Genomic DNA, 12,014 nt, shown 5'->3' with positions numbered 1-12,014 from the left:
TCAGCAAGGCATGTAGTTGGTAAACATACTGATCTTTTCTGCTTGGAGTGGAACCTAAGTTTCTGAAGTCTTACTGTTCCTGTTCATAGCAGATGCCTTTGGCTATGTTTGCCTTAAAATCAGGAGCAGCACAACAGGGGAGAATTTGCAAAGCAAAACAGTAGGTGGTGAGGACCTGATGTCCCCAATGTAGGTATCTCAGAGGGTTATCACTTTAACCAACAGTTGCCTGTTCCCATGGACTGAATGCCCATTAGTGACTGGAGCTCAGTGGATGTGGTCCTGAAAAGCATACTTTGACTTAATTTTGGTTGAAAGGATAATGCTATGCACAGAGAAAAAACAGTTCCTAGATGTTTCAGACTACACGTTCAAATTGATGTGATTTGACATGAATCTCTGTGCTCCCCATCTGCAAAATGGAGATAAATGTGGTCACTAAGGTGTTGCAGAAATAAATTAATAAATGTGAGCATGCATATACTCTAGTGGTGTGTGCCAGAGGAATGCACATAAGAAAATAAATTCTGACTGTAAACCATGAAATATGTAGTAAATAAATCCTAAGACCACACACAGAATATAAAAAGAAAAATACTATCAAATAGCAGCTCATCAACTGAATGTCATCCTGTCAGTGGATTGAATGAGTCAAGGATGCTTTGGATCAGGCAATGAAGGATTAAACCGTAATGCAAATATACCAGAGGCAGGCTAAGAATGCGCATAAATCTTTTGTTTAGTCATTTCCAAATCTGTGAGTTCTCAAGTTTACAACCCTACCTGGAGAATAGCCCATTTCGCAGTTCATGCAGACTAAGCCAAGTACTTTATCCACCTTTGTAAATGTAAATGACTTTTCTTCTATTTTTTTTCTAAATAATCGTGTGATGAGACTCTAGGACTTTAGGGCTACTCCATCAAAATACCTAATGATTTCACGGAGTACTCCACTAAACTGGAATTGCTCCATTTCTTTTCTTAACAGTTTCAAAATCATTATTTCTGTATCTGTTGGTAACGGAGCCCAGGGTCGAACATAATTTGGTCAGATGTTTGGTTTTCAGAAGAATTGAATGCACTTGGCCATTTTCAGCTGGCTTTTTTGGAGAATTTTTGCTGATGTGACTTACTATGATTTATGAATAGTCACCGCTGAAGGCACGATCAAAGGAAAATTTCTGCTAAAGCAAAAAAACACACCTTGTTTCCAGCAATTACTTAGTGACAAAATTAATGTTTGTTGACATGGTTTATGTTCTGTGCACATATGCTTGGAAGTATAACTTGGGGTAGTGTCTATGTAACCGAGGTATTGTATTTTGGATACAGTCAGAGGTCAGTAATATCCAAGATTTGGGTAAGCTTCAATAAGAGAAAAGCAAGTAAGACAAAAACTTGTAACATTTTGTGAAATGCAGTCTGGGCTCTTAGCCCATCTCTACGCCAGTGGGCCAGTAGGGCGCACATATTTATATTTCACATGGCTACAAAAATGATGGAATTGAAGATTTTTGCAATTAAAAGAAAACGTCTTGTCCCCTAAATTATATAAGCATGGCTAAATTACTCACTGAAATACAGAAATGAAATATGAAACAAATGAGAGTAATGAAATTAGGCCGAGCTCTGTGTGTGATATGTTGAGCAATCAACATCCTTCTCATACCTGTATTTGAATATTTTAATATAAAGAAACCTTATAATTAATCTTGTTCCTGTATAATTTTAAATCCGTAGATTTTTACTCTCTCCTAGAGAACCACTCTCCCTTGAATTACTTTATTGAAATAAAAAACATAGCTATAGCATGCAAAGGTGAATATGGGGGAAAATGATTACTTGGGAAAGAGATACAGACAGCATTTCTAAGAAAGAGTAAAGGTGTTTATTGAATGTGATATTAACCTGGTATTTGTGACTTCTGTGTTTGAGTGGGCCCAGTAGCACTGGCCTCATGTATGTCTTTGACCAAAGTTATTAGGGTGAGTTCAACACAAAATAGTCTTTGTTAGAATTTTACTTCCACATTGCAATCTAAATGAAAATTGCTTATTGATCTCAAGAAAGTGCCTGTGCTCTACATGTGCTGCACTTCAGCATGTGCTTCTACATGTGCTGCGATTCTCCAAGCAAAAAAAAGTTTTGCTTCTGAGAATGACCCAGATGATCTTTAGAGGTCCCTTCTAATCCACACCATTCTATGATTCTATGATAATTATTATAATGGCATGACTGAATGATTCACCTCTAGTTTACATCTAACACCGAGGGTAGAAAAATAGATGTTCCTTCACCCCCAACCAGGTAGGTGCTTTGAAACCACATCTAACTGATGCCATTAAGAGAAAGTTACTCATAAATGTGGAGGAACCTCCTGCTTTCTCCTATTTTATACCCAGAAGAAAAAAAAAAAAAAAAAAAAAGGAAAAAAAAATTGTACTTAGCTCACTTAGCTAAGACATAGCCTCAATATTGTTATTTGAGTAAAAAACTAGAAAGCTATTATAGAAAACATAACTAGTAGATAGTGGAAATATAACAGCTTGCCTAGATAGGCGTGAATGCCATGGACAACCAGGTGTTTTGGTCCACAATAATAAGTCTCTTGAGACACCTGGACTTTTGTCAGCAGACCTCTGTTTTCAGAGGTAAGCCCAGAGATAAGCCACAGTCTTACAGATGAGAAAGCATAGTTACAGAGTATTTAACTGGTTTCCTTGTAATTGCAGACTTGGAAATAACCAAGAACTACCATTTTGTTATTCATCATGAATAACACTGGGTCATGAAGTATCCCTTATTTCCAAATAATCCAGTGTTCTTGTCTTGGATATTGCTTGCCACATCAGGAACTTTTCAAATTAATGATTTGGTATGCTTTGATTTCTAGCTGATTTTTTACTATGGAACTGGAGACAGCTGGTGTCCACAGAACTACTACGATGAGATCAAAATGGATTTTCCAGACGGGGACATTCGACTTTGTGAGAAAGGCCTCCGCCATGCCTTTGTGCTGGATGCCAGCAAGGAGATGGCTGCCATGATTACAGACTGGTTACGGGATGATCTGACCAAATTATAAGCACTGATTCAATGATCAACAAGAAAACAATACAATTATTTCGTGAACGTGTGATTTTTTGTGAGAGAGTCTGTCCTATTTTTTGTTTGTTTATTATAGATTATGGCTTGTTTTCTACTGAGATGTTTTAGAGAAAGTTAAAGAGAGGCTGGCTGGTCCAAAGTGTAGTTTTCTCAATTTAATGGTGATGTACCTTCATCCTGTGTCTTCAGAGCTCTGCAGGACTTGGAAAAGTGTGGAATATTTATTGTCTTCTAGCACTCTAGACAACATTGATACTAGGTTCATTGACTACAGGTGTACCTGTGTTACTACCACCTCAATTTCTTTCTGAGGAACTGTTGAGGCCATATTTGGGGCAGCTCAGTTGGTCTGATTTAGAAAGAAATATCAGGCTACTCTGTATGGATAAAAATCCCCCTGTGGCAATCAGTCCTGGTGTGCTATGAAAAGCCTGGGCCCTCTCCACCTGACTCATCTGTCTGTGCAGCCCTGGCACATGAGTAATAGACACCAGAACTGCCCAAGGCCTCTAACATCTCCTTCAGGTCTGGTGGGGCTGGTGGACAGTCCAAGGTCAGGACAAGTTCAGGCTTTGTACAAGGGAGCTGGAGCTCCGAAGATGAGGTGAAGACAAGGTCCTCCAAGTATCAGAAGGGGTTTGGTCCCAAGACTCCATAAATATTAAGCGTAACATAAGGCAGGTGAGGCTGCTCAGCCAGGGAACATATTTAAAGCCCTTGTTTCATTTTCTCAATTGACTGTAGAGAGGGTGAAGGACCCAGGTCAGAAGTGCCAGTATTACAAGGTGAAGTTGATTTCAAAACCCATATATTACTACTTGTAAGTGCCCGAGCTCTCTGAGCTATCATTCTTCTAATGAAGTCCCTGGGAACAGTGTTTGCTTATCAACTATAAAGAATTAAATCAGTTTTGATGCTTGCCTAAATTGCAGTTCTTTGCTCTAAGGACTGAAGTACGGCATTTTCTGCCAAGCCACAAATTAGGTAAGTCCACCATGAGAAAACAGCCATTCTGCTGCGATTGCACCCATGGAAGTGCATGAAATGTTAGTATTTATAACGCAGTCCTGGCCATAGTGCATTACTGATAAGTGCACTGTTTCTCACATTTTTCATCTCTCTCCTTTACAGATAGGGGAAAAAAAAAGGAAAAAAAAAAAAAAAGTCCTACCACTTGTGATAATACAAGAAATTGCAACCTAAAGCTAGAAATGAAAACAATGTAAGGGGAACAGAGCCAAGTGTAATCAGGAAAAGCTTTCTAGCTGTGAACCTGTGAAACAGGCTCCCTGTGGAGTCCGTAGGGACATTTATAAATAAATAAATAAAACACTACAGCATATAGTCATGGGAAGTCCTGCTCTAGCAAACAAATGAATTTAGATGATGCGTTAGGTATCTAACTTACAAGATTCATTAGTGTATTAATGTGGTACTACTGAGAATGGTGCTGGAGAACGTTCTCTGTGATGCTGAAAGACTGAATGATTAGCTCCACACTTACCTTACACAACTATATACACACCTTCTACTTCTCTCTAGATCCCACTTAACTCTTTCATTAATACTTAAAGCAGTTTGTAGAATTAAGTTTCAGGATATTTTAAACCAGTTTTCAAACCTGCAGCCAGTCGGTGGATTTAAGTGACCTTTTTTGCATTGCGTGAACTGCTTTGTCTTTTGAGACCAGCCGCTGGCTTTTCGGATTACACTGCCACAAAATGAAACAGATACTGATGCTTGAGGCAGAAATGTTGAGACCTCTGTCACAACAGCACAGGGAGGAGCCAGGTGTGCTCAAAGTGAAGGGTCTGTGTCGGTGCAACCGATTCTGGTCATTGGAGAGCCCTGGGACGTTCCTACAGGGCCATAGTCAGCAAAGATCAAAACACTTCTTGTGCTCACTTTGGAAATCCACAGCTGTGCATGTCTGTGTGTCTGTCTGTGTTCAACCAGCCCCTAGATGTTGGCACGGAGTCCTGTTGGATGTCCTCGTGGCAGATGCTAAACGCATCTGTTGGCCTAGGTGCTCCCCGTGGCAGAGTGAGGGCGTGTGTGTCTGCATATGTGTGTGTGTATGTACATATATCCGTATTTATACACACACATATGCACGTGTGTGTATGTTAGTGACATAGAGAACACAGTTCACTTGGTTGTTTTGGTCTACGCATTGATACGGTTAGACAAAACATTTGTTTTTTGTACGGAATCACATAATTGAGCAAGGAATCAGCTTGTAAACGTTGAGCGGTTGTGGTGGATCTTCTGGGAACAGAAAAAATCTTGCATTAACCAAAGATGACAAGCAGCTATTAAAGCCTGGAAACTGAAGCACCTATGAGAGGCAGTTGTTTACAGTGCATTATTCGTATACTTTGTATGAGAAATTAATTTAGCAATACTTGTACTTGACTTGTGTATTCCTTTTATACGAATGCTAATCTGTTGTTATAAATCCTGCTGACTGCATTAAGACCTAAACTGAGATTACTGCAGGATAATGCCTTACGATTTTCTTAAATGAATTTTCTCTAAGATTATGGAAACCATAGTGATTCAATTGCATCCTTCCTCCTCGAAGCTCTTACCGTAAGGCTAAGATCTGAAAATTCGCTACTCTACTCATTGCATAAAAGCATGGGTCTACTTTTCACAGCCGCATTTCCTAAGAGCAGCGGATTTCACATAGTGAGAATCCAGCTCTTCTGAAGCCAGTGGTGTTCGCCAGGACCCCAGGCAAAGAGTGTCAAAAGTGCTTATGGTCCAAATGTGCCAACTCACCATAAAAACACAGTGTAATTTTGCCTATTTTAGACTACTTTAGAGTTCTTGGGAAACCTATCACGAATGCATTGACTGTATGCAGTAGCATCTAATCTCTGTCATTCACACTTGTGCTTAATTGTCACCACGTGAGTAAACCTGCTAGCTGCGATGACTTTGACTCATGTTCGTGTTTTGCTAGATCAATACCTTTTATGACAAAGTACACAAATCCAATAACAAAAATAAAGACATTTGTTGTAAAATGTAATTTGAGTCTTCGATAACTTGTTCAATCCTAGTTCACCTTCATTATTTCATGCATGCAGAATTTACAAAAATACTTGCCAAAAAACAAATTTCATGTGCAGTTTAGACATCTAACCTCAGCGGACATCGGTGGGTGGTAGGCACCTGACAAGTTTAAGCATTTTTATCCAGAGCCACCCCAAAACAATCAGTGTTTCCTCTTGCTCCCTCCAGCTGAGTGTTAGCTGCTTTGAATGAACTATAGTGTGCAGGCTAGGAAGGTTTCAGGAAGCTTGGTGAGTGCTTTCCCTGTGTTTACGGTGAAGAATTTGGAGCTGGACTCCAAGCTAAACATCAGTTTCTTGACTCACAGGAGACAGATTGCATACATGAGCCACGACAGATGATCTCTTCTCTGCAGTTGAGGTCATTTATGTATTGATTTTACAGAAAATGGGTTTATGTGTGCATCCACTCCCCATCTCTTTCTTTGGTCTAGCTAATTGCCAACAAAGACTTTAAACAAGATGTTCAATGTTATTATTAATCAACTTACTCAAAATATTACTGGATTTGGGTAAACTTGCAAGACCCAGGAGACTCATTTTATTCTGTGTCACAGGTCACACTCAGACTCCCAACTGCAGTAAATTTCTGAGGCTCATCACTTCCAGGCAAGTATTCTCCTCTCTGGCACTTTTACAGAGTAAGAATCCTGAGAGCTTTTATGAGTGACCAGGAACAATATACAAGCATGGATTTCTGCAACAGCTGATGGGGTTTATTACAAGCAAAAGATGGTAGCACTAATAGTACAATCCAGCTGCCAGAAGCGATCGTAGCATCACGCAGAAGTTATGAAACAGGGTAACACGCATGCTCAGATGGCACAGGCAAGGAGACATTTAATTAGAGGCTGTTTTCAACTCCTTAAGCTGATAGTAAATGAAGTAGGTTTTTCCATTCCACATACTGCAGGAACGTGCTTGCAGGAAAGCAGTTGTGTTGTGGTTTTTTACCAGTTTGCAGTAGCTAATAAAATACAGAATGTTAAGACATCTGACTCATTCTGCAGAGCAGTGCTTGCCAGCCAGTTACTTGGAGGAGATTTTTTGCCATCCCACTTGAAGCAATTCACAATGAAAAAGGCAGTGGGGGATTGCTCCTCATTTTCCCTGTTTATGAGCATCTTGCTCAAACTCACTTTAAGCACCCACCCAGCCCCAGCTCTAAAATGCTGTGCTTCATTTATTAAGAGAAATCCATGTGTATGAAGACCAGATGTCTTGGAATTGGGGAAAAAACAGGCTTTCCCAATGTCAGGACTGCTCCTTTTCCCTCACAGACACCCTTAAAATTTAAGAATCCCACTGTTCCACCCTAACTTGTTTGAAAAAGGAAAAACATTTGATTTATATTCAAATGTTTTGACATGTTAACATCATCTGCTTTCACCACGCATGGGATACTGCAAGTGATCAGTGTTTATTAAGAAGGAACCTTTATTTTCACACCCACAAAAACTCTCTTTAAGCATACAGAGTGAAAGGGACTGCACAGCAACAGCTACAGCCTCAGTGAATTCAATAGGATTGGACATAAGCTTAGAGAGACCCATGTGCTCAGTTGACTGAGAGCAGGGCCATGAAGACCTTCAGTATGAAGGAAAACATGGCATTAACTGTAAGACAGCTTTCTTTTATCTTCATATCCCTACTGGTTTGCATCAAAATAGGATATTCCAACATAGCCGGATTCTTGCAGAATTAGCACTTAGTGATAATGAGGATTTAGGTTTTCAATGTAACAGGAGCATGCCTATGTCATACTAAAAGTAGGCCTGGCTCACCATATTTACCCCCAGTTCATAAAGCAGTGCTCCCCTCCCCCCAAAACAAAACAAAACAAAACAAACAAAAAAAAAATAATTTCCCTCTCTGGTCTAATTAATCTAATCTATCTGATCTAAATACAGGAGTACCAGATCTCCCTCTTGAGGTCCTGGCAGGCACCAACTTTATCTATCTATCTATCTATCTATCTATCTATCTATTACTAAATAAGGACAATTGCTTTAGGGTTAAGTCAGTAGATGCCCAAGTCAGATTATATCCTCATTTAGCATTTTTTTCCACCATGTGTAGAAGTGACCCTGGACATCTTACCTGTCTCTGCTGTGCCTCTGATTTCTCTCAGATATGGATTAACCGTGGCAATGCTTGTTTTTTAGAGTATATCTGAGGAATAAGTAATTTATTTTGTAAACCACATGAATAGTCTGAAGTCCTATTAGATTTTGTTGAAGACCTGACTGGATTCCTGTGAATAATCATCCAGTCCCACCCTTACAAATTTTGTTGAAAATAACTTAATACTTTCCTGTAAAACTGCACACGCAGCAGGCAGGCACCGTGGTAACCTGTCTTCCCCCACACGCCTAACCAGAGAACTTGTGCTACATGTACATTTACAGACAATGTGACTGCAAATAGGTATGTGAGGATACCTGAAGAATGGCTCGTGCTTGGTATGTCACCTCAGGTGCTCCAAGATAAGAAATCACCATGCCTGTCTCCAGCTGTACCATGTGCTTGTGTGTGTGCTTAAGATGAAAGGTCAGACTAGAAAATACCAGTGTTGTGGGAATTAATATTGAAGTCCTTCAGGCAACCCCCCATCATCAGTTCTCCACGTTGCTTCTTCTTGATTTCAGAACATGAGGTTGCTCTCTTGTGGCTGAAGCACATACCTGATGCTGCCTTGAAGGCCTCTTCCATGCTTCCAAACATCCTTACTCCACATCTGCATGTTCACAGTATTGTGTATGGTGGAGATGTATTGAAGGCAGTCTTAACCCTACCACATTCATCTGCTGTCCCCAGGTCACTTTGGTGATGACCATTGCAGGAACCATGCTACATCAGCTCACCCAGCCTGAAACTTGTCTTATTGCAACTATGCAATCCTAGTCAAAGCAAATAAGATAAAGGTCATATAGCTATTTGCAGCCCCACCTAGAATGTGCTTCACATAAAGACAATCTAATCTTACAGATTCCCTGCCTTCTGGATGCCCCATAACTTTTAAAGTTCACCTTCTAAGAATATAAAAGGGTTTCATGAGCCAGTGGGCTTTATTAAGCTATTAAAAAATAAAATGCTTTGAAAGAGTGAGAAAGGGAATCAGGAGAATGAGAAGAAAAAAAAATAATTAAAAATATATTAAAAGCAATATCTAATAAAAAGTTAAAAAAGTAATAGTAATATACAGTCTAATCTCTAGAATACTAACATACGTACAATGTGTATCAGTGATACCTAACAGGAATGAAACCACTAGGCCTGATCTGGGGGAAAAGAATTCCCCACTATATTTTCCAAGTATATTTTCATTTCCTAAGTTTAGAAATCCAAAATGTCTTCCTCATTTCCTAATGGGATATTTTCACTAGATGCAAACAGACTGGGCTTGTCCCACCCCTCCTTTGGAAGGCCTTGCCCTGGGCTCCCTCTGCAGTGACTGCCAGGCTCTGGGCTCCTGCAGAGGCAGAGTCTTGTGTTCAAGTCAAACCTATCAGGAAAGCTTTGCATGGTCACAAGCACAATGTGAGCAGGGGAGATTGCTCCAACTGTCGTATTTACCCCTTAAAATTTGTGTTTCTGAGCCTCCTGTTAAGTCAATGGTGAGCACCATGCTTGGCTGGTTGGAGCTGGGTAGCTACAGGTCAATGTAGGAGAACTGTATTCAGAAGCACAGGAAAGAAAAGGGACGTACCGTTTGATGACAAATCCATTGAAAACACTCACTGTTCTTCCACTTTTTCCCTTTGAAAAACACCTGAGCTTGCCCGGGAAGGCAGTGTAAAATGAATGGCTTTTTCATATTTGTCTTTTATAACCCAGGTAGCCCAGAAAGTCGATATGACTTATGAAAGATGCTCTGAAATGAACCATTTGGTTTTGATACACAGGCACAAGTTGTCAAAACGAAAACTCTTGCAGGATCTATTTATCAATAAAATATTTAATAAACTTATCTGTACAAAATATTAAAAAGGTTATTGAAGAGTATACAAGAATACTTATTTAACAAATATATACTGCTATATAATATATTCAAGAAAATATAGATTGCTGTTTACAGTTCATTTACAATCCAATATGTACAATCTATTTAAATTTTAGAATACATACAAACAATGCATTTACACCATCACTTACAGAACTATCTTCTTTAGAGATATTTCACACACTCAAACCTGGAAAAGCTGAACAAATACATGGATAGTTTAGAGGCACACACAGGGATACAAGTATTGCTTCAAAAAATTAACTACTAGAGATACGGCTATTGGAAACTTGAGTCCTTTTTCATTTATTGATATTTTCCTTTCTATTCGAAGGAAAGAAGACATAAATAAAACCATGACTGACCAGCAGAGAGGCTCATTTTGTCAAAAGAGCTCCAGATAGTCTTGATTCGACTTCAGAAAAAGAACAGGCACTGATAGGCTATGTGGTAATTTGGCAAACTGGATATACAAGCATGACTGACATTGCCCCGGGCTGCATCTAAGCTGGGGAGCACCGAGAACAGAGCAGGTCCTCCCTGCACAGAAGTGCCTTCAGTTCTTGGGAGCAGCGCCTTCACTTTGCCAGCGAGGAGCAGGAGCATGACACGGGGCCAGTGACTTCAGGGGGCAAGGCTGGATCAAAGCCCCGAACCACAGCTAAGGTTTAAGGGCTTGATTTTCAGAGGCACGGCACTTCGGAAACTTAGACCTTTCTTTTGGGGCATGACTTACATCCCACAGATTAACCTGCTCATGTGGGGTGAATATAACCAGCGTGGTCACCCCCTCCCTGCCCAAGGAAAGTACCCCAGTCTCAGGTGACCAGAGACAAAGTGACCACATCGCTTCAGCACCTCTTCAGTGACTACAGCCTGGTGTCTCCATGAGCAACCATTCCTTGTCCTGCCCTGTGGAAGTCCTTTAATGCCCCACTGCTACCAGCGCTACAGGCGCAAGCCCTCAGCCTAAGGACCAGCAGGGAGCGAGGCAGCCCTGAGCTCGGCCTTTTTTCCCCCTGTTCCTCTCCTCTCTGTCCTTCAAGGTAGGGATGAGGAAGCAGAAAAACTTCTTCATGGAGGAACACCATGGAGAACGTTGCCATCTCTCCCACGACCGAGACCAAAGTCAGCACCACAGCACTCAGTGAGGCCAGGCCTTGCCCAGTGTATTGTTCCTGTTATTCCTTCACTAGTGGAGACCTGGGCGACACCAGTGAAGGTTCATAACACAGCAAAGTGGAAAGTTTCCACTGGGAAAAGCACTTGAATGTCTGATTCAGCGTGAGCAAGTCCTCTCCTCCCACCACCTTTGACCCCACCAGGCCTGTAGCCCTGCAGGCCCATGCTCATGGACACAGATGGTGCCTGCAGCTCCCTCAGCCTTGCGTTCCTCACTTCACTCCACAACCCTGTGCTCCCCATCCTGAAAACCCAAAATACAAACACAAGTATCAAAACTGAAAAACGAGCTCACAAAATGTCAGACTGAATGCTGGAGTGGAGATGAAAGGAAAAAAAAAAAAAGAAAAAAAAAAAAAAAAAAAAGAAGAGCAAAACCTGCTGAAACCTGGCCAGGTTTCGTCTGGGGCCATTTCTGGGAATAGATCAAGCTTTGGTTTAGGACGTTTAATAGTAACGTACTTGAAAATGCTTTGCTGCCTAATGCTTCCTGCTCTATTCCACTCATCCTAAAGTTAAACATGGGTGCATCAGCCTCTTGTGCTTTCCCCCCATGGTGTAAACCGGGCTCCTCTCCAGTACAGCCAGTTCAGGAGGACTGCTCTGATACCAGTACCAGTAGAAGGGAAAGCAGGACCTAC

At 40.8% G+C, this 12,014-nt stretch overlaps 1 protein-coding gene across 2 annotated transcripts in view; it reads left to right on the top strand.

Annotated features, from left to right (window-relative positions):
- Positions 1–4,265, top strand: part of LDAH (lipid droplet associated hydrolase) — a 120,534-nt gene extending 116,269 nt beyond the window's left edge. For both annotated transcript variants that reach the window (XM_084284985.1, XM_084284986.1), the window contains one exon: positions 2,894–4,265. In XM_084284985.1, coding sequence (XP_084141111.1) covers positions 2,894–3,085 — 192 coding nt within the window. In that variant the 3' untranslated portion in view covers positions 3,086–4,265. The remainder of the gene's footprint in view (positions 1–2,893) is intronic.
- Positions 4,266–12,014: the final 7,749 nt, after the last annotated feature.

The sequence above is a fragment of the Netta rufina genome (assembly GCF_964035555.1).
Source record: "Netta rufina genome assembly, chromosome: 3".
Lineage (NCBI taxonomy): Eukaryota > Metazoa > Chordata > Aves > Anseriformes > Anatidae > Netta > Netta rufina.
This window is presented reverse-complemented; position numbering and strand designations above follow the sequence as displayed.